Source organism: Telopea speciosissima, chromosome 6 (assembly GCF_018873765.1).
Source record: "Telopea speciosissima isolate NSW1024214 ecotype Mountain lineage chromosome 6, Tspe_v1, whole genome shotgun sequence".
NCBI lineage: Eukaryota > Viridiplantae > Streptophyta > Magnoliopsida > Proteales > Proteaceae > Telopea > Telopea speciosissima.
The window spans coordinates 30,504,064-30,527,118 of record NC_057921.1 but is presented as its reverse complement, the minus strand read 5'-3'; the positions used below and the strand labels follow the sequence as shown (position 1 = coordinate 30,527,118).

The following is a 23,055-nucleotide window of genomic DNA, read 5'->3' as shown; positions in this document are numbered from 1 at the left end:
GACATTTAGGGTACCTAGGGTTTGTAGGTAATTTAGGTTATATGACATAAACCAATTATTCCCTAGTTAAGTAGCGTTCGCAACATACCTATCATTACGTCGGGGTTTGCCTCAGCTTCTTCATTGGTTAGAGCGTACACCTTTCCTTGCATTCGATTGTCTCGTGGCTGAAATGGCCTAGCATAGGGTTGATTTGGCGAGTTGTTGTCGTACCCACGCGTCTTACAGTCTCTGGCCATATGCCCTTCCTTGTTGCATAGATAGCACTTAAAGGGTGAAGCTCCAGGTGTTGAGGCTTTGCTCGCTTGACTTACTGCTGGTTAGGCTAGCGAAGCTACTGTTGTTGCTTGACTCATAGTAGGTTGAGTGGGTCGAGTGAATGTGGGGCGGAAAGGAGTCTGTCCCACGATCAGCCTACGATACAGAGTCGAAGTAGGGCTTAAGCTTGTTCCTCGGTAAACCTTATTTGGCCAGCCATAGGTTTGGAAATTGCTCAGCCTTTTGTTTAACCCGGATGACGTCACAGTCTTTTCTTTCTCTTTTTCTTTGAACCTATCCTCCATTGTCTTTGCCTTATCAACCATCTGAGCATAATCCCGAATGTCCATTATTGACAAAACTGACCCAATTTTGGTCTTGAGTCCCTTCTCAAATTTCTTAGCCTTACTAACTTCTCCTTTCAAGTGCTCTGGAGCAAAATGGAATAGATCTTCGAACCGCTGTTGGTAATCTAGTACTGACTTGTTCCCTTGCACCAGTGCAATGAATTCTGCTTCCTTTCTATCCTTGAAGCTTTCGGGAAAATAATTCTTGAAGAAAACCTCTTTAAATTGCTCCCAAGTAGGGTTCGGGTGAGCAGCCTCCAAATTAGGCTTAGTTGCCTTCCACCAAGCTTCAGCTTCATTTTGCAACTGATATCCCGCACAAATCATCTTTTGTGCATCCGTGTACTCAAGTACTTCAAATGCCTTTTCTAGGCCATTGATCCACCGTTCCGCCTGCATTGCTTCAAAGGTTATTTTTGAAAATGCAAGCGGTTGGAGTTTCTTGAATCGCTCCATCACCTTAGCGATGGAATTTTCCGCTAAGTGCTGAGATACCAGTGATGGAAATAACACTGGTCGATTGGGTAGTGGTGGCGCAGCGCGTTCATGCATCATAGTTGCAAACTGTGTAGACATCTGACCAAGCAACTCCAGTTGTTGTTGCATGGTCCGCATCATCGTGGTCATAAATGCAGTTACATCGCCGGCTGCCACACTTGGCTGAGGTGCTGCTGCAATAGCTTGTGCAGCCGCTGGTGCTTTTGATGAAGCAGTTGATGCCTCAGAGTTTTGAGCCTCAGTCCCATTGGGCAGCTCCACTTCTGGCACAACTATAGGTTGTTTACCTTTTCGACCTCCATGAGAACTTCTGGTGTTGACCATTTTTGCTTCTCTGAAAAGAGGAGCATGCTCAACATTCCCAATTTCATCTATGTGGGAAAATAGTTGTTTTCTAACTAAGCAAGTACAAATCCAGCCCACAGTTCCAATGAGTATCATGAGTCATACTAGTAAGGTGGAATTTGTTAGATTCTTTATCTTGGTTTGTTAAGTGATGTGTTTCATTGAATGCTTTGTGTTTCTCTGTCTTATACATTTTATGAGTCAATATGCTATGCATGGCACTAATGAAAAAAAATTCAGATTTTTAAATAAAAGCTTTTAATTAATTACCTGACCTAGCAGGCAAGCATCTCCAACTTCTTCCCGGTCTCGAACTCCATCATATGTAAGTATCCTATGTCGGCTCTAACTTCCTCGACTAGGGCTAAGTAAAACTCCTGTTCACCTTGCTCAGTAATGTCCGCAAGTGATAAATAGACTTTAAGTTCTCGGCACGGGCCGAGTATCTCATATCCTAAACAATCTCCTCCTGAGCTGCCTAATAAGTCGCATGTCGTCTGGGTGTCCAGCCGATCGAGGTAATAGGTCCTGTCACACAAGATGGTTCTAGGCATGAGGGCATACTTAATTAAAAGAATTAAGCACACAACTACTAAAATTTAAATAACTAGGTTCAATGAATCTATTTCTTGGGTTGGCTCAAGGTACCTTAGCGTCTAAGTGTTTCGATTGACTAGGAGCCCTATCAGGTCCTATTCTCAGCTATCCTAGGCCTAGGTTTGGATAAGATCTACGCTTCCCATACGTACTACGCACGCAATACAGCATACCTATGTAGCTATGTCCGATTTGTATCACCAGTCCAGTTAGTTCATACATCACAATAGACAAACATAGATCATATTTATAATACACACCATATACTATAATTATATATAATTATACACATTATATATAACACACCATTATTTGAAACCTAACCATATAGATTCCTTTCTCCTAATCCTTATTTGTGGAAATTTTTTTTTTGCTTTCTTGAACTTATGAAGCCTAAGTCCTTAAGTTGTTAATTTCTTATTATTATAATATTTTTATATATATATATATTTTTTTAATAATAATAATAAATAATTTATATATTATTTTTTTGTAAAAGTTCTTACTTTCCTGTCCTATGGGGTTTTTGTACGCAAAAATAGGGTTTCCATATGAAAATTTTGAAATTCCTAAAATATTCCATCACTGGGCGATGTCTCTGGGCGTTACCACATCGCCCAGAGAATCGAGGAGCAGGGTTTTAAGTCCGAGAGGGCCCCAAAAAGTTCCCTATTCTATTCCAAACTTCTCCAAACCTTAGGGAAAAGTTCTTGGAGGGTAAGGGGACCACTTCCACACTATTTCTCATCGATTCTTCGGACTATTTTGCGATCACCTACGCTCTTTGGTAAGCTTTCTAGGTCAAATTTGTCTTTTACATATCTCTATTCACTTCTCTCTTGCCTAGGTTAGGTTTTTCACCAAATTGCTAGTGCTAACCATGGGGTTTCTTTCTCTTTTGTAGAGAATGTCTACTAGCAGGCGTACTACACGTAAATCAGTAGCCCAAAAGAGGCTACGAGTCGAATCTGAGGACTCATCCTATTCTGAGATTCCTCCACCATCCCCTAGAGATAGTTCATCTTCAGAGGAGTCAGACTTTGATCACCACCTGTTCTCCAGGTACGAGCATGCCAAGGAGTGGAAAAATTTTGCTTCAGTGAAAATAGTGAATGGCCGGGTGGTTCGAGTAGAGGACTTCCACCAATATGGCCTCTTCTCCAAATTCAACGCCCTAGGCTGGGCATCGATGCTATCCCCTACTGAGCCTTGTTATCCTAACTTAGTTCAATATTTTTATTGTTACTTGATGCCATCCAGGGCACAGGACTTCACTCTTCTGAGTAGGGTAAAGGGGGTGGATATCAGACTGTCCACTACCCTCTTGGCAGAGATCCTGAGTTTACCTGACACAGGTGATAGGGTTTATTACCAACCCCACATGGACATATCTAAGATGTTCTCCCTTGAGACTGGGAGGATAGTTTTCACTGCATTGACCGGTTCAAGGAATACTCCTAAGTCTGAGACTGCCTACAAACCCAGTGCTAGGGTTATTAGTAGATGTGTGACCTATAACATCTACCCCAAAGGAGGAAACAAGGGCAGCATTCCTATGATGAGAGCATAAATCACCTACTGCCTGTTAGGTGCCGGTCAGGGGGGTCCAGTCATCAACCTCCCATATTTGTTCCTTCAGGTCATGCTTTACCATGCTCGGAATCCAGCCGATGGTAACCTTCCTTATGGGAAGTTCCTTACATTAGTCTTTCGATACTTTGGGGTTCCGTTGGAAGGGGAATACATTGACAGGGTCCGATCCAGGCCAGTAGACAAGACTTCTATTTTAAAGATGAAAGTGCCTGGAGAGGATCCAGTAGAGGGGTACGGATCAGATGAGGCCTAAGGATATGTAGCAGGGCGAAGGGCAGGGTGGTGATGCACAGGGTGAGGATCAGATTGGAGAGGAGCAGGGAGACATTGGAGTAGACACTCAGGGCATGTATACGGAGGAGTAGGGATTAGGTCCAAATGATCTCGAGGGTTTTGACACACAGTTTACGGACTTACCTGCTTACGAGACGACTGGTGCCACTTGTTCACAGGTTCCAAGGACTTCAGGTTGGCTCAGGTGATGGCACAACTTCAGAGCCTCGGTACACAGATGTCAGACCTGGGATCCAGGGTGGACTAGGGCTTCACTTCCTTTGGCAATAAAGTAGGTGCATTTAAGCAGAGACTAGACTTCTGGGACCGCTACTTCCGTGTTGATTCACGCCAGCCTCAGCCTCCTACGTATGACTTGCCTCCTATAGAGTAGCTCCTAGCATCTTCCAGACACTTTGGCTACATGATTATGTTCCTCGTCTATCAGCTTATATGTTTGTGTTTATTTTACTTGATGTACTTAGTTTAGGTTTTTTTTTCTTTTATTTGATCAGCTTATGTACCCCTTGAATTACAGTTTATGCAATCAAGCATATGTAATTATTGTTAAATTAATGAAAGTTTCATGTCTTTGTTTAATTGCATGTACCTCCCCTGTAGCTTTTAATTATTCCATGTTTTATTGGTTATATCTTGTTAACCCTAGTCTGCACTCCACGAACGTAAGAAGAGCCTCACTCTTTGATACCAAGCTCTGTCACACCCCAAACCACCCCCTAGGAGGATTGGGTAAGTGACCCGAATTGCACGTCGACAATTCACCAAATCCCACGGATCTAGAAGCAGTGCTTACATTCATGAACCCATATCCACATCTTAACCATAAGTAAGATCAAAGTAATGCAGGACATCTATATTTTTTTAAAACAATAAACGGAAGCATAGCGATACGGGAAATGGTGTTAATATATACATATAGAAACTTGTTTGTTACATTTCCCAGCACACACAACCCACAACAAAGGAAAACACAAGCTGATAAGTATAGTACTACATACATAATAATGTATAGGGTTAGGGCACCCAACCCCAAAAGAAAGAAAGGAAAGAAAACAACAACTAAAACCGATCCACGGTCAAAACGGGAAAACGTCCTAACAAAACAAAAAGGGGTTCCCAACACAAAACATCAAAAGCACTCCTCAACGGTCTTCATCCACGACCACCGAGAAAGTACGCAGAATTGGTATGACCTCCGTCGAGGTCCAGACCAACATCATCATAACAACCAAAACTCTCCTCCTCGAGATAGCCCGCCATGCCATAGCGGCATCCACCTGCAGGATCATCTAAGAAGAAACATTGTATAACAGAGTGTGAGCCCCACCGAGCTCGTGAGCAAATAACACCAATCAAGCATGCACATGCAATCATAATCCACAATTCATATGATCCTACATGATATGTAAGTCTAGATTTTATTATTAGCCACCTATCATTACAACTAAGCCTGGTCTAGGCCACTACAATCCCCAATACATGTATCCCTGGTGCGGGCTTCTAACCCCTTCCTGCGATACACCCATTGAGTTATCAGAGAAGACTAGTCAGCCCCCGCATTCGTTCACCAAGGTCGGCCCGACTAACCATCTGTGATTATCCAGGGGGACAACCGTTTCTTCCCTCATGCACCAATCTGGTGTTCTTTCATTCTTTTTTTTTTTCACTCCCTGATAATTGTCCCCACTGGTGTCCCCTGCTGGCAAGGGTTCGTGGCATGGGTGATGAAACTCTAGCCCCATGTCTATATGGCATCATATGAGTCAAGCGGTGTCAACCATACCCCATAATACGGGCTACCACAGGCCCCATTTCCAAGCCGAGTATGACATCTAATCTAACAATCACATTCATCATATAGAATTCACAGTGTTGATCAACAACAATCATTATGCAGTGACTTGAGTAACTTGAATTGTAAGTAAATAACATAGCATTCATGATTCAATTATTAATAGCCGGCATCAGATCATAATTACATTTACACATATGATAGTATTATTCACTCACCAGCACTTGGCTCTAGGTACTCGGTCACAAACTCAGTTCCAACTATTGTCCGATTGTTGTCCTCGAGCACGGGATCAAGTCCTAGACACATATCAAGCATTGTCTTATTCATTCATTTCCCTAACACTGGGGTCCTAAGGTTGGCCTAACTTACTGGGTTAACCTGGGGTTTTATTTGTCTCACTTGGAGTCACCGGGCCTTGCACTGAGTCTTAGGTCATGTCCCAGTGCATGGGCCAGTGCCTAGGGCACAGGGGCAATTTGGTCATTTTCAATACCTGTACCTGCCCTTAGGTCAGAACATGGTTCCACTACAGTCTGTGATACACATACACTGTTGTCCACTTTAGGTCAGTGTTGTAAGATCAAATACAGCAGTGCACAATCACATGCGGGGCCCACTTAGGGTTCCAAAATATTTTTCACATATGGACAAATATGGGGGAAGGGTATTTTTATCATTTTCCACGTCCCACAGTGTCCAGGGATTAAGGCCATTGGGAAATTATAGATCTGCCCCCTCATTCCTGAAAGATTCCATCACTGGGCGATGGCTCTGGGCCTTGCTTCATCGCCCAGTGCTTGCAATAGACAGCAGGGCTGAGTTCCCCAGACTGGGCTTTGCAGGGCTAAGGGCTGGATGGATCCTCTGGATGTTGGGGTGGTTAGGTAGCCCTAGTGGTGGTCTACCATTTGCCCTAGGCTGATCGCCCGACAAATCCTCCATCAGGCTAGATCTGGCCGCCCAAACAGCCCAGATGAATAGTGTTCAGGGTTTTATCAAACCTGAAATCTTGGATTCAGCCACATGCAAGGCTGAATATGCATGCTCAATAGGGTTTCAGGGCTGCAACCACTTAGGGTTTGGTCTTTGCAGCCCTGGCTTGCAGTCTAGGATTCAATCCATCAACCAAAAGGGGATCTGGATAGTGCAACCATGCACAGCCAGATTTCGGCCAAGGCAGCAGCATAACACAATACTGATTTTCATCAAAAAGCCCAGATCTACCATGCACAAGGTTTGCATGGCTTATCTGGACCAAGACTGGGCAAACCCTAGCTTGTCTAAGTTGCCCAGGGTTGCAAAGCACACCAACAACAGAGAAAGAACAGGTACAGCAGGTATGGGGGAGGTTTCTATACCTGAAAATGGCTGCAAGTGAGCTCGGATCAGCTTGAGATGGGGCAGCACAGCTCCCTCATCTTCCTTCCTTCTTCCTTCCTCTTCTTCTTCTTCTTTCTCTCCTTTCTTTCCTCTCCTTTCTCTCTTGGATTCAGATCTGCCAAGGGCTCTAAAATGAGCCCAAGGCCTCCTATTTATAAGCTTAGTCTCTACTGAGGCCTGTTTGCCCCCATAAGTCTCTTTTAAAAATCCATTTTTGAACTGATTCTGTCTGATTCTGGGTACACTGGTGGGGTCCACACTGAACCAGGGGTATGAGGTGGTCCCTCAGAGTCCCCTCTATCAGTGGAGGGTGTCCATGGTCAAGTTGGGTGGTCCCCATAATTATAATAATTAAATCTATGCAAAAATAGCCACTGGGCAATGTCACTGGGCCTTGCTGCATCGCCTAGTGCATGGCCCAGTGAATTCCAACAGCAAGAATTCAAAGGGGAATTGCACAGGAGTTTGACCCTGGGTTAGGGTATTATCCCCCACATGCCCACCATGAGTTCTTACATAATTTTTTAGAGGTGGGTCCCACCATTTATAGGGAGGAGAGAGAATACTTGGGGTTCAAGCCATACATCAGGCTATGAGCTGTGCAGGAGCAGGGGTCCACTGTCCATCTTCTCACAGGTATAAAAGAGGACATGCACAGGGTTTCCTCATTAGTCCATGTCACTGGAGTGATGCTCCACAGTGAATCTGGTTGCCTGATCAGAGGTTCCTACACTTCAGTCATATTCCAGCCAGTCAGGGGGTAGGGTTTGACATTTCTCCCTACCTTTCAAAAATTTTGTCCTCGAAATTTACTTACCTAGTAATCCAAAAAGTTGAGGTTACTTTTCCTTCATTTCTTCCTCACGTTCCCATGAAGCTTCTTCCACTGGGTTATTTCTCCATCGAACTTTTACAAAAACGACGGTGCGGTTACGGAGGTTATGCTCCTTTCTGTCCAGTATCTCCGTGGGGTGTTCTTCGTATGTCATGTCCATGTCCAACTGCTCAGGTTTAGTCGATAACACATGTGTCAGATTATTTATGTATTTCCTCAGCATTGACACATTAAAGACATCGTGGACACCCGACAAAGATGGTGGTAGAGCCAGTAGGTATGCTACAGGTCCCACTCTATTGAGTATTTCACAGGGACCAATGAATCTTGAGCTCAACTTACCTTTCTTTCTGAAACGTAGCAATCCTTTGGTTGGAGACACTCAAAGGAATACTTTTTCTCTGACCTCAAATTCAATATCTTTCCTTCGGTTATCCGCATAACTCTTCTGTCTCGACTGGGCTGCCTTGATCTTCTCATTATGACATCCACTTTGTCGCAGGTCGCTTGTATCATCTCAGGTCTGAGATACTTCCGCTCACCAACTTCATCCCAATAGAGCAAAGTTCGACACTTTCTGCCATAGATTGCTTCAAACGGTGCCATGCCAATGGTGGAGTGGTAGCTATTTTTGTACGTAAATTCCACCAAAGGTATGTGGGCATCCCAGCTGTCGGTCATTTCTAAAATACCAGCTCAGAGCATATCTTCTAAGGTTTGAATAGTTCTTTCTGATTGTCCATCCGTCTACGGATGGAAAGCTGTACTAAAGTTCAGTTATGATCCCAATGCCTTTTCTAAAGTTCTCCAAAATCTTGAAGCAAATCGAGGATCTCTGTCAGACACAATACTGACAGGCACACCATGTAAGTGGACTATGTTGTCAATGTATATTTGGGCAAGCTTCTCCATCGGATAACTTATCTTAATCGGTATGAAGTGAGCTGCCTTAGTCAGTCCATCTACGATCACCCAAATTGCATTCATGCCCTTCCTGGTGTTGGGCAAGCTTGTTAGGAAATCTATAGTGATTCTTTCCCACTTCCACTTGGGTATGGGAACTGACTATAATAAACCATATGGTCGGTGTCTCTCTACTTTGATCTGTTGGTAGGTGAGGCACTTGGACACGTAGATTGCTATGGTCTGCTTCATTCCAATCCACCAGTAATATCTCTTCAAATCCTTATACATCTTTGTACTTCCAGGGTGGATGGTGTAGGGTGAGCTGTGCGCCTCTTTGAGAATTCGGTCTTGAACATCATAATCATCTGGCACGCACAATCTATCACGAAACTTCAATGCACCATCTTGGGCCAGCATAAAATCCGAGTCCTTGTGAACACCTTGTTGGACTTCCAATATAATTTTGGCCAGCTCGGGGTCCAATGGTTGCTTCGTAATTATTTCCTCTCGTATCAACGGTTGTAGATCCAATGCTGCTAGCTGCACAGCCGCTTCTTCAGTTATGAGCTCCAAATCAAATTTTTAAGGTTCCTCAATTAATTGATCACTTACGACCAAAGATGCAAGAGACGCAGTCTGAGATTTTCTGTTTAATGCATCTGCCACAACATTGGCCTTGCCAGGGTGGTACTGGATTTCACAATCATAATCTTTTACCAACTCTAACCACTACCTCTGTCTCATGTTCAGTTCCTTTTGGGTGAAGAAATAATTCAGGCTCTTGTGATTGCTGAAGATTTCACTCTTTTCACCGTATAGGTAGTGTCGCCATATTTTCAACGCGAAGACTACCACTGCCAATTCTAGGTCATGAGTGGAGTAGTTCTTCTCGTGTTCCTTCAACTGCCTGGAGGCATATGCGACTACTTTACCTCTCTGCATCAGGACGCCACCTAAGCCTATTCTAAATGCGTCCGTATATACCACCATTCCTCCGGTCCCGTCTGGAATGGTCAGAACTGGAGCTGACACTAAACGGTTCTTCAATTCATCGAAGCTTTTCTTGCACGCTGCATTCCATTCAAACTTGGCACCCTTCTTGTAACTTTTGTCATGGGCATCGAGATACGCGAGAAATTCTCAACGAATCGGCGGTAATAACTAGCCAATCCCAAGAAACTTCAGATCTCCGTGGCATTCTTCAGAGTTTCCCATTCAAGTACCGCTTTCACCTTGCCGGGGTCTACCTTGATGCTATCCTTGGTGATGATATGCCCTAGGAAACCAATTTGGTTGAGCCAAAATTCACACTTACTGAACTTGGCATAAAGCTGATGTTCCCATAGCCGCTGCAACACGAATGTAAGATGTTGCGCGTGCTCCTCCTCATTCTTAGAGTACACCAGGACGTCATCAATAAACACTATGACAAACTTATCTAGCACATCATGGAACACTCTATTGATCATATCCATGAATGCTGTCGGGGCGTTGGTTAGTCCGAACGACAACACTAAAAATTTATAATGTCTGTATCGAGTTCGGAATGCCATTTTATGGATGTCACCGCTCTTAATATTCAGTTGATGGTATCCCGACCTAAGATCAATCTTAGAGAAAACTCTCGCTCCTTGAAGTTGATCGAATAGGTCATCAATACACTGTAACTGGTATCGATTCTTGATTGTCAACTTATTCAGCTCACGGTAATCGATATACAGCTGCATGCTTCCATCCTTCTTCTTTACGAACAACACAGATGCTCCCAAGGGTGATACACTGGGTCAAATGAATCCTTTCTTCCGCAGGTCCTGAAGTTGTGCCTGCAAATCTTTCAATTCGATGGGTACCATTCGATATGGTGCCTTGGATGCCGGTGCTGCACCAGGAATCAGATCAATCGCGAACTCTATATCGCGGTCTAGCGGTAGCTGAGTCAGATCTTCTGGAAATACATCAGGAAATTCTCTGACTATGTGAAGCTCTTCCAAGGCCATCAGGAAATTATAGATCTGCCCCCTCATTCCTGAAAGATTCCATCACTGGGCGATGGCTCTGGGCCTTGCTGCATCGCCCAGTGCATCGCCCAGTGCCTGCAATCGACAGCAGGGCTGAGTTCCCTAGGCTGGGCTTTGTAGGGCCAAGGGCTGGATGGATCCTCTGCATGTTGGGGTGGTCAGGTAACCCTAGTGGTGGTCTACCATTTGCCCTAAGCTGATCGCCAGACAAATCCTCCATCAGGCTGGATCTGGCTGCCCAAACAGCCTAGATGAATAGTGTTTAGGGTTTTATCAAACCTGAAATCTTGGATTCAGCCACATGCAAGGCTGAATATGCATGCTCAATAGGGTTTCAGGGCTGCAACCACTTAGGGTTTGGTCTCTGTAGCCCTGGCTTGTAGTCTAGGCTTCAATCCATCAACTGGAAGGGGATCTGGGCAGTGTAACCATGCACAGCCAGATTTTGGCCAAGGCAGCAGCATAACACAATACTGATTTTCATCAAAAAGCCTAGATCTACTATGCACAAGGTCTATATGGCTGATCTGGACCGAGACTGGGCAAACCCTAGCTTGTTTGGGCTGCCCAGGGTTACAAAGCACAGCAAGAACAGAGAAAGAACAGGTACAGCAGGTATGAGGGAGGTTTCTATACCTGAAAATGGCTACAGGTGAGCTCGGATCAGCTTGAGATGGAGTAGCATAGCTCCCTCTTCTTCCTTCCTTCTTCCTTCCTCTTCTTCTTCTTCTTTCTCTCCTTTCTTTCCTCTCCTTTCTCTCTCGGATTCAGATCTGCCAAGGGCTCTAAAATGAGCCCAAGGCCTCCTATTTATAAGCTTAGCCTTTACTGAGGCCCGTTTACCCTCTTAAGTCTCTTTTAAAAATCCATTTTTGAACTGATTCTGTCTGATTCTGGGTACACTGGTGGGGTCCACACTGAACCAGGGGTATGAGGTGGTCCCTCAGAGTCCCCTCTATCAGTGGAGGGTGTCCATGGTCAAGTTGGGTGGTCCCCACAATTATAATAATTAAATATATGTAAAAAAATCCACTGGGCGATGTCACTGGGCCTTGCTGCATCGCCCAGTGCATGGCCCAGTGAATTCCAGCAGCAAGAATTCAAAGGGGAATTGCACAGGGGTTTGACCCTGGGTTAGGGTATTGTCCCCACATGCCCACCATGAGTTTTTTACATGATTTTTCAGAGGTGGGTCCCACCATTTATAGGGAGGAGAGAGAATACCTGGGGTTCAAGCCATACATCAGGCTATGAGCTGTGCAGGAGCAGGGGTCCACTGTCCATCTTCTCACAAGTATAAAAGGGGACATGCACAGGGTTTCCTCATTGGTCCATGTCACTGGAGTGATGCTCCATTGTGGATCTGGTTGCCTGATCAGAGGTTCCTGCACTTCAGTCAGATTCCAGCCAGTCAGGGGGCAGGGTTTGACATCGCCTCCTTTCCTACCCTCCAATTGGCAATCTCCTCATGAGGGGGAGAAGCTCAGGATTATGCATCCGAGCTTGAGGGAGAGAGGGGAGCAACACTCGCTCCCCCAGGTAGAAGGAGTTCCCCCAAGGCCCTTGGAAAAGCATCCGCCGTGAGTAGAGGGCGGCAGCCCTATCATACATCTGGGGCTCAGGGAGGTACTCAGGGAGGTGGGGCTGGAAGGCAATAAAAATAAAATAAAAAGAAAATAATACCAGGGGTTGATGTTTTAGGAACTTACATCCTTGAACCTCAGCTCGTTCAAGAGGATGCGCACTAAAGGCAGGTCATTGTATAGACTGCTCTAAGGCAAATCCCCTTTACCCAACGGGCTGCTAGGGGCAAAGAAGGGCAGGGTCATCACCCGACTGGAAGGGGGGAATCCGAAATCGGAGAACCTCATAGCTCTATGTCTGCAAAGAAGGTAAGTACAATAAGAAAATGATAAATCATAAATAAATAACGAAAAAAATAATAATAAGCATAAGAATAACCAAATAAAGTAAACAATAAAGTTAGGTGTTGATTTACTTACCCAAAGGACATAGGCACAGCTGATGAGGTTCGGAGACCGCACGACTAAAATGTCCATCATGCACAAGAAGTGTGCATATACAGAGCCTCCTCAATCATACTCTGTCGCTCGATCGAAATCCTCAAAGAAGCGACAATAGGTGAGGTTGGCGATTGGCTTGATCATGTTGCAAAACACGACCTTCGTCAGCAAGTAGAGCAGGAAGCACCTTGTGAGCTAGTCCTGCTCCATGGGATCGGACTCGTCAGTCACCACCTTCTCCTTCTATTACAATCAGAGGGAGTTGGTGAGCATCCCCTGCTGGGTCACCTCGACCCCCAACATGGAGTAAAAATAACCAAAACGGTTGGAGGTCTCAAGCTGATCCTCCACTTTCAGAGTGACGGGCTCCCCTCCAAAGGACAGCCCAGTGATCATGTAGAAGTCGAGAGGTGTGATGGTCATCTCTTCGACTAGCAGGTGGAAGGAGTGGGTGCTTGGCCACCATCTCTCCACAAGCACGCAAGCAGTCGTGCTATCATGGTCTCGGGAGCTATGTGCTGCTATGTGACCTAGGCCAGTCCGCTACACTCTTGACCAGACCTGGGGGCAATGCCCCTTGTACCAGGAACGCACCTTATCGGTGCAAGAGTACTTCTTTAGATTGGAAAGCAACCTCTTCTGCAAAATAAAATAAGACAATAGGAGATCATGGTTAGTGCAAAAATAAAAGCAATAAAATAGGAATGATAAGTCAGTTCTATTTTGTGTGCCAAAAGACACCTAAGATGGTGTCTAGAGGACTCGCCTCATTTTGCATATCAAAGGGTACCTAAGGTGGTATCTAATGGCTCTATCTTATTTTGCCCACTAACAGACGCCTAAGATGGTGCCTGAAGGTTTTACCTCATTTTATGTGCCAAAGGGTACCTAAGGTGGTATCTAATGGCTTTGTCTCGTTTTGCATGCCAAAGGGTACCTAAGGTGGTATCTAATGGCTCAGTCTCATTCTGCATGCTAAAGGGTACCTAAGGTAGTATCTATTGGCTTTGTCTTGTTTTGTGCTCCAAAAGGCACCTAAGATGGTGTCTGGAGGACTCACCTTGTTTTACATGCCAAAGGGTACCTAAGGTGATATCTAATGGCTCTATCTCATTTTGGATGCAAAAAGATGCCTAAGCTGGTGTTTGAAGGCTTTGCCTCATTTTACGTGCCAAAGGGTACCTAGGATGGTATCTAATGGCTTTGCCTCATTTTGCAAGTCAAAGAGTACCTAAGATTCTAATCGCTCTATCTCGTTTTACGCACCAAAAGACGCCTAAGATGGTGTCTGAAGGCGTTGCCTCATTTTACCTGCCAAAGGGTACTTAGAGTGGTATCTAATGGCTTTGCCTCATTTTGCATGCCAAAGGGTACCTTGGGTTGTATCTAATGGCTCTATCTTGTTTTGGGTGCCAAAAGATGCCTAAGATGATTTCTGAAGGCTTCACCTCATTTTGCATGCCAAAGGGTACCTAGGTGTATCTAATGGTTTTGCCTCATTTTGCGTGCCAAAGGGTACCTAGGGTGGTATCTAATGGCTCTGTCTCATTTTGCATGCCAAAAGACACCTAAGATGGTGTCTAGAGGACTCACCTCATTTAACATGCCAAAGGGTACCTAGGTTGGTATCTAATGGCTCTATCTCATTTTGTATGCCAAAAGACGCCTAAGAGGGTGTCTGAAGGCTTTACCTCCTTTTGCATGCCAAACGGTACCTAGGGTGGTATCTAATGGCTTTGTCTCATTTTACGCACCAAAAGACGCCTAAGAGGGTGTCTAGAGGACTTGCCTCGTTTTGCTCGCCAAAGGGTTCCCAAGGGGGTATCTATTGGTTTTATCTCATTTTGCACGCCAAAAGACACCTAAGAAGGTGTCTAGTGGCCTCGCTTTACGATGCACTATCTAATCTGAAATAAATTTCAAAAATAATTAAATAAACAGGAATATTAAACAAATCATGGGAAGGATGTATGCACCAGTGGGGACTTGCCCCATATATGGCTGCAGATGTGGCGACCAGTGTCTCTCAGTGTATCGCTAGTGATGTACTACCCAGTCCGTGCATCCTCATCTGTCGTGCCCAACAGGGGACCGTCAGTGGACTGCCTGGCGCATTTGCAAAGTGCCATCACCGAAATGCAAGTTTGGAGTGAAAAAAAAAAAATGGCAGAGCTTAGCTACAAAAATGGGAGTGAAGAGGTTGGAAAATGACCTCTTATTTATAGGGTGGGCAGTCCGTTACCACGGCGCCATGGACAACTTCCCATGGCACCATGGTTACCATCCACAACACTGTGTTTGGAATCTACCGCCCACTCCACGGTGCTGTGACAAAAAAAAATAATAAAATAAAATAGTAATAATAAAATATAAAAAAAGAAGGGGAGTTTTCTTCCGAGTGGTGCCGCATCACCCTCATTTGCCTATTTTCGATCGAGTGGCTCAATTATCCATTTCCGATCTAGTAGTGGCACATCACCCGCATTTGCTTGTTTCCATCGAGTGGTGCCACATCACCCTCAATTATCCGTTTTTGATCGAGTGGTGTCGTATTACCCTCATTTGCCTGTTTCCGATCAAGTGGTGCCACATCACCCTCAATTATCCATTTTTGGTCAAGTGGTACCGCATCACCCTCAATCATCCAGTTTTGGTCGAGTGGTGCCACATCATCCTCAATTATTTGTATCCAATCGAGTGGTGCCCTCAATTATCTATTCGAGTGGTGCCACATCACCCTCAGTTATCCGTTTTTTATTGAAGGGTACTACGTTACTCTAGAGTGATTTGGTTTCATCTGAATTTTCTTTCAAAGTTTATATAAAAAGATTTTATCGTGATTAACCGCGTGCAACTCTGCCATCTTTGAGCAAAGCATCAGTAGTACATGCTCTTGGTAACAAAACCAGTCTTTCTTCTGTCTTTGCCCTACGACTTCTGGCATAGGCCTCAGCCAAAGAGGGGCAAACTGTAGATACTAAAATTTTGCCACAACCCTTGGCGATGATGACAATAGGATATGGATGGAAAGCATCGCGCCTATACCCCCTTGACAAGACCTGAAAAAAACCCTGAGAAGCCCAAACTGAGCCCTGAAAAACCCTGAGAAGCCTAAACTAAGCCCACGAAAAGCCCATGGAGCAAGGCGCCGTGGTAATTCACCTGAAGGGTAGTCCACGGCGCCATGAAGGACAGTCTAAGGCACCGAGGAAAAGGACAAACATCACCCGAGTGATGTCATCCACGGCGTTGTGGTCGCCACCCACGGCGCCGTGGTTAATGACAATGATGTCGTGATCTGTGGGGCTCCCTACCACTATTTTCATGGAGAAAAGCCAAGGGAGACCCTCCAAATTGATTGACCACCCCTTTCCCTCTCTTAGACCATGTCGAGTCATTATGGTGCACATTTTTTCCAACAAACGGATAGATCCTTCGATTATACCACTTGAGCAATGAGTGTTCCGTCACTAACCTAGCCGTTACTCCATTCGCATATGAATAACAAATAATTCCTTTTTATAGCTATTATTCCATTCGTGTACGGATAGCAAAGAACATCCTTGTCAAGCTGGGACTCTGTCCAAAGAACCCGCGATGATACACCCATCCATCTCCACCTGAGCCAGGGGACTTTTGATATTCAAGGAATTCTTGCATGAAGGTATAATCATTATATTTTTCATCATTGCAATGTAGTCTTTTGTGTTTTCCTGTCTTAGTGTATATATTATAAATAGAATGTATCCAGTATAACCATTTTAAGCATACTCTATGAGGAAAGAATATTCGACATTCAGCATCTAGAATACAAAGACCGATTCGATTGGACAAGATGGGTGCCTAACACCTTCCCATACTTGTAACCTGAGCCCTTACCTGATCTCTGACCAGGCCATACAGAGTCTCGTAGCCCATGTCCACTCCCATAGGATAGGGCTACCCAATCGGGTCCTAGGCCCTAATCCTAGGCGGCAACTCAATCCTTATAAAGTATGACCCCCATCCCTACATTAAGCTATCAAAAACAATTGGACTGCAATCGCTGTCGCCCTAAAATCGGGTGGAACCTCGACCCCCAAGGATCGTGGTACTTACAACAGGGGCAAGCACTTTTACAGTAGGCCTTTTGAGGCCTTGGTTAAGAAGTATGGGATAACCCATAAACTTGCCACCCCCTACCACCCTCAAACTAGTGGACAGGTTAAAGTGTCCAATAGACAGATTAAGCATATTCTAGAGAAAACGGTTAACCCCAATTGCAAGGATTGGTCCATTCGAGTATTAGATGGTTGTGGGCTTATAGGACCGCTTATAAGACCGCTCTTGGTCAATCCCCGTACCATCTGATATATGGGAAAGCCTATCATCTTCCAGTTGAATTGGAACACCGAGCCTTTTGGGCTATTAAGCAGCTCAATTTTGATCTGTCTAAGGCTAGTACTAATAGAGAACTCCAACTATCTGAGTTGGAGGAACTGCGTAATAAGGCTTATGATAATGCCCGAATTTATAAGGAAAAGGCTAAGATTTTCTATGACAAGAATATACTTAGGAAATCATTCACACCTTGTGAAAAGGTCTTACTCTATAACTCTAGACCGCACTTGTTCCCTGAAAAGTTAAGATCCCGATGGGATGGACCATACCTAGTACATAGAGCATTCTCACATGGTGCTGTTGAACTTCTGAAACCAAGTATAGGTGAGACATTTAAGGTAAATGGTCAAAGACTGAAGCCCTTCTTGGAACTCCCATCTGCTCCAACGAAAGAGGTCATGGATCTCCATGAACCTCTTTATATTGATGATTAACATTATTAGGTATGACCCCTCCCTTTTCCTTGTTCTTTATTTTCTGCATGCATTACGGACATTGCATGATTTAAGTATGGGGGAGGGTGTGAGCTTTATTGGTAGATTTTGATTTTGGATTTTGGTAAGTATGTGCATGTTCTTTCTGTTATTTTGATGCGAAGCATGAGAGTGAGAGACTTAGGTACCTTAATCTGAGGAGTATTAAAAATCCTATTGAGAGGAAGGTAACTAGTGTGTATCTTGAGGTGGGATTTGACTCAAGCAATAAAAACATCACCTTATCTGAATGGACAGACCTTTTTTTTTTTTTCTATGGTTGCTTAAGCCTTTGGTTAGGAGTTGAGACCAAATTATGGCATGGCATGAAAGTGAAAAAGAAGAAAAAAATAAGTAGGAAAATCAGAGTTGAATTCCTTGGAGCTAGACAGGGCACTAATGCCTCAGGAAGCAAGGTGACTTGATCGAAACTCCTTGGAAGGAAACTTTCTGAAAGAGCTCTAGCATCACGGTCTTTATAGATATATGCAAAAAGCGAAGCTACCAAGTACTTGGGCGTCTGGTGTATGCTCTACCATGTCATTCAGGGAACTGTAGTGGAGTAGAAATGGGGTTCGCTACTGAAAAAAAAAAGAGTTATTGCCTTATTCCCTTGATAAATGTTTTGGTAAAAAATGCTCCAAAACCTAAGTCCTTGGTTCCCTTGATGTCACAAGTGGTCTTTCCTTAGGGTGAAGTTTTGTTTGGAAGATATGAGGAGAGTCCCTAATTAAGATATGTGCTCGTTGCTAAAATCAATACGGGGTAATAAAGCTCAAGTGTGGGGGTCCCTTTGCTTTCTTAATCTTAAGTGGAGTGTCATGGTTTCTGAATTTGGGTGCACTATCTTACCTCGTGCCAAGGTTAAAATCTACATAATTTTGGAATCATGAATTTTGAATGTACATTCACTGCAAACACCCATGAGACAAAACTCGTCCCCTAGAGGTATTTAAAGGCTTGTTGCATATGCTAAATGCAACCGTGATTCCTACAAAAGTGAGTTAAGATTTTCTTTGTTTTTTGTTTTTTTTTTTTTTTTTTTTTGCTTTGCTCGAGGACTTTCAAAGTCTAAGTGTGGGGGAATCTAATGAACACATTTATGTGTAAAATCTTAGGGCATAAAGCATGCATTTTACATACTTTGAATGGAGCTACTTTTCTGTCATTTTCAGATTTTAGGTCCATTTGTGAGCTTAAAGGCTGTTCTGGACTATTGGGCGTAATATCTTCAAATTTACACGTAAAGTGATCCAATTTCTTTTTATGGTTGTGAAAAAGGCTAAATTCTGAGCAAGATCGGCGTGATGCATTAAAAGTACACATTCGTTTTGGGGTAGAAAAGAATAATGGGCCAGAAAGGAGCTGAAATACAGGCCCAAGCCCAGTACCAAGGAGGATCGAGTTTTCCAGAGTTGGAGTAGCATTATCCAAGTTGCCAAGCACATCTAAACAACCTATTTTAAGGGGAATCGATTTTAGAGAGGTGTTCTACTTCCCGAATTGTGATTGGATGCTATCTTTTAGGAGTAGAAGATGTGTTGGTGATGTGGCCTTCTACAAAGAGATCTTTTTCTACACAAGTGGGACCCCCTACCATGCATCACACGATTTTCACGGTTAGGGGAGAGATTCCATCGATCTTGGGTTTCGTTGGGAGAGGACTCTAGAATATTGGAGATTTGACTCTCCTGCTTTATTTTCTCTCTTTCTTTTCTCTCTCCCCTTCCTAATTTTTCTCTCCATCTTTATTTCCTCTCTCCAAACAAAAACCTCCCTCCCACGTTATCTTTCTCTCCCATATCTTTATGTTTTAGGTTTCCTATTTTATTTCCTCCTCTTTTTCTTCCCTCTCTCTCCTAAAATCTCTCCCCCTTTTTTCTACTTCCCTCCACCGAATATTTCCCTTCTCTAATCCATAGATTTTCCCATTCTCTCTCACTTTTATTTCTTATCTTCTATCCTATTTTTTCTCACCCACTGTTGTGCGAAGAATTCTACTGGAGAAATATTATGAAGAACACAACTGTTAAACTAATTCAGAAGTTAGCAAAATTGGGAAAACCGAAGTTGACACTGTGAAGCAATGGAATTTCTTTATTGATTATTGAATTCAATTACATGAGCGTCTGGGCTCCTTATTTATAATGGTTAGGGGATCTGAGACAATCCTTCCTCTTTGGATGTTTCCTTTTTTGGGAGCATGGACTTAGGAAACTCCCACTCTAACCACCGTCTTCCTTAGATCTCGGGATCTGGTGATTCTTGGAGCACGTGGGACCTCTACTTGGTAATTATATAACTGCCTTAGTGGGCCTGCCCCTATAACCATTGTAAGCGTGGTTCTTCTTAGGCACGCTTCTGAATTAATCTTGCTTGCGGTCCAAGATTGGCCACGTGTAGGATTAAGATTGGTGCACAGAATGTGGTGTATCATTTGCCCCCTACTCCCCTTATCCTTTGTAAGGTATAGGGAGTATATTTATCCTCGGTATCCCTTGCGGGATTGTGTGGAGCTCGGGTCGTATGTTGGTGACACTGGTGACTTGTGGATCAATCTCTTTGACATCATTTCTTCTTGAGGACATTTTTATCCTCTGCAGGCTTTTTGTAATCGTGCCACCACCAGCCGCTGTTTGCGCATGGGAGCAAAATATCTTTTGCTTTTTGCGCTTTTTGAGAGGTGATTGATGGGATGTCATAAAGTTTAAATTTACAATTCTTTGCTTTCCTAATGTTCTTTGATAAAGGTAGTCTTTTCCTCTTCCTGTAATCTGGACCATTCGCAAGGGTTTGAACGGTTAGATTTTTATGAGGGGTATGCCGATGCCCCCAAGGGTATAAAGTGTTCTGCCTTCCCTTTCTTTTCTTTCTTGATCGCTCTCAAGTTTCTTTGCTAGAGACATTTCTTGAAGCTTCTGCAGTTGCTTCATTCAATGTTTTCTTTTTCTTCGACTGTACCTTTCTCTTCCCAAGTAAGTTCTTTTCTCTTTTTCCTTCATTGAACTACGTTTTTTATTCATCTTGGGCAAATGGGGAAGTCCAAGAAACGTTCGACCTTGAAATCTAATCCAGAGGTAGAGTCCCTATTGGATGAGGGGGAGAAGTTGTATCATGGAATAGGTCTGGAAGGATCCCGAGGGGCTCCATCGCGGTCCTCCCTAGCATAGGCTGCAAGTTCTAGGATTCCCATATTGGTTCCTAGGAGTTCTTTTGGGGCATCTGCCAATAGTTCTAGCCTTTCCTCTAAGAAATTGCTGGGTAGAAGGGGATATCGGGTTTGCCAACCCCAACAGGATCCCACCATTGGAAAAGGGGTGGATGATATTCCTTTCATCCTGACTGAGTATAACCCATTGGAGACCCAAAATGTCTATGCCATCCCTGAAACTGTAGTTCTCGGGGTCCCATACCCTGGAGATAGGTTAAATCAACCGCAGCATCATAAGGTGGGTCTCATTCAAGATGCCTTCGAGGCAGGGCTTCAATATCCTCTTCCTTCCTTTGTTGCTCGACTCCTTAGACATTATAAGATTGCCCCCAGTCAATTAGTCCCCAACTATTGGAGATGTGTGGGGGCCTTTATTATTAAGTGTACTCAACTGTGCAGAAGTTCTTCTCCTGCTCTGTTCATCAGGTGTTTCACCTTAAATCAAAATAGTGGTCATCCGAGGTGGTATTACCTTCATTAGAGGGATGTTCCAGTTGTGGGTCCTCTGCCATCGGCCATTCATAGCTGGAAATAGAGATTCTTCTGGGCGGCTTGTGAAGGGCTCAAGTGCCCCACCATATGGGGCTATCCCAACACCATAGTGGGGAATAGGATTCTGCCCTTGGACTCGAAAGATCAGCTAACATTGGAGAAGATGATGGCTAACGGGAGTCGTGTCAAAGCTGACCCGTTGATAATCGAGATATGAATGAATTGGAGAGGGGTGATCATCTCAGGAACTCCTCATTTCGTCTTCCCGTGGCCTCCCGTGCAAGTCTAACTTTTTCTCACCCTATTTATTTATTCATTTTTTATAGTAGAATTTCCTCTGAATTCTCTTGCTACATTTATGGAGAGTGAAAACCTTAAAGTGGCTGGGGATGTGGTTCTCCCTCCTCCAAACAAGGGTAGGAAGAGAAAGGCGCTCCCAACCGAGCAAGATAAAGGCCATTCGAAGAAGGGTCCCACCAAGGTTCCTACTTCGTCTTCCCAAAGTATCAAAATTGGAGATTCTTCAGATAAGGGGAAGATCTCCTCTTCTGGTCTGATCACACAGCAGGAGGAGGAGTCCTCTTTAGTTCTCAAGGATCCCCCACCCTTAGATAAGATGAAGCAGAACAAGGGGAAAGTAAAAGTAAGCATGGATTTATTCATCCCTAAGTGGTCTATCAGTAATGACCAGAGGGTGATCGATAGTGTTGTCGTTGCTGAGAATTTGGCTCTGAACTATGTTCCTCCAGCTGACCTCGATTGGTTATCCGAGATGGATGATGATATGTTGGAGAAGTCAACTCTTACATTGGCCTACGAGGTATTGCTCTATTCTTGGCTTGTAACTTAATTATTCCTCATTTCTTGTTATTTGATTTTCTTTTTTGCTCCAGGCCCTTGCCTTCATCTCTGGGCTAGTGGAGCATAAGAGAAAAATCGCCGTGGTGTATGAAGAATCAGAGAAAAAAATGCGGGATTTGAAGGTCGCCCGGGATAGTGATGAATGGATTCACTTCCTGAACATTGAGGTAGCGGATCTTAAGGCAGGGAAGGTAACCGCTGAGAAGGCGTTGGCAGATGCTAAAGAGAAGCTGGGGAAAGCAGAGAATGAGGCTAAGTCCTCATCAGCTTCATATACGAAGGCCAAGGGGAAGCTGGCCGAGAAGGAGCGACTGATCCAGAATCAGAAGGCTGAGATTGCTACTCTAAAGGCCCAAATCAAGGAAGCGGGGGGCCAAGGCTGTAGATGAATATCTCAATTCCGAGGCCTACAAGATCAGTCATATGTCTACAGCCTCCTTGGCCTTGTTGAAAATAGCTTACTCTATCTGGCGGCAAGTAAAAGAGAGGCAACCAGAATTTAACTTTGAGGGTATATCTGAGGTGCAAAATATGCTTGTGCGGTTGAAGTCTGGTGCCTACAAGCCTGCGTCCTTGGTTGGTCATTTGGACATTCCTCATCCATCTTCATCTTCAGTAATTCCTTCGACAGTTGGGACCATGGGTGGGGGTCAAGGCTCTTCGGTTAGCACAAAGGAGACTGGTGTTACCGTGCCTATGCAAACGGGGGTTGAGGCCTCGACCGAGATGATCCCAGGGCAGGCTACTG

At 44.2% G+C, this 23,055-nt stretch overlaps 1 protein-coding gene across 1 annotated transcript; it reads left to right on the top strand.

Moving 5' to 3' along the window:
- Positions 1-2,952: 2,952 nt before the first annotated feature.
- On the top strand, positions 2,953-17,704 carry LOC122665605. Its single transcript, XM_043861760.1, has 2 exons — positions 2,953-3,107; positions 17,197-17,704. Exons 1-2 carry the CDS (start codon positions 2,953-2,955, stop codon positions 17,702-17,704), a joined length of 663 nt encoding a protein of 220 aa, XP_043717695.1.
- Positions 17,705-23,055: the final 5,351 nt, after the last annotated feature.

What these genes read in the sequence shown, in the direction of transcription:
- LOC122665605 (XM_043861760.1), top strand. Translation starts at nt 2,953, where the DNA reads ATGTCTACTAGCAGGCGTACTACACGTAAATCAGTAGCCCAAAAGAGG. An exon ending in GATCACCACCTGTTCTCCAG is followed by an intron (nt 3,108 to 17,196) that starts GTACGAGCATGC and finishes GTGGGCTTATAG; the next exon opens with GACCGCTTATAAGACCGCTC.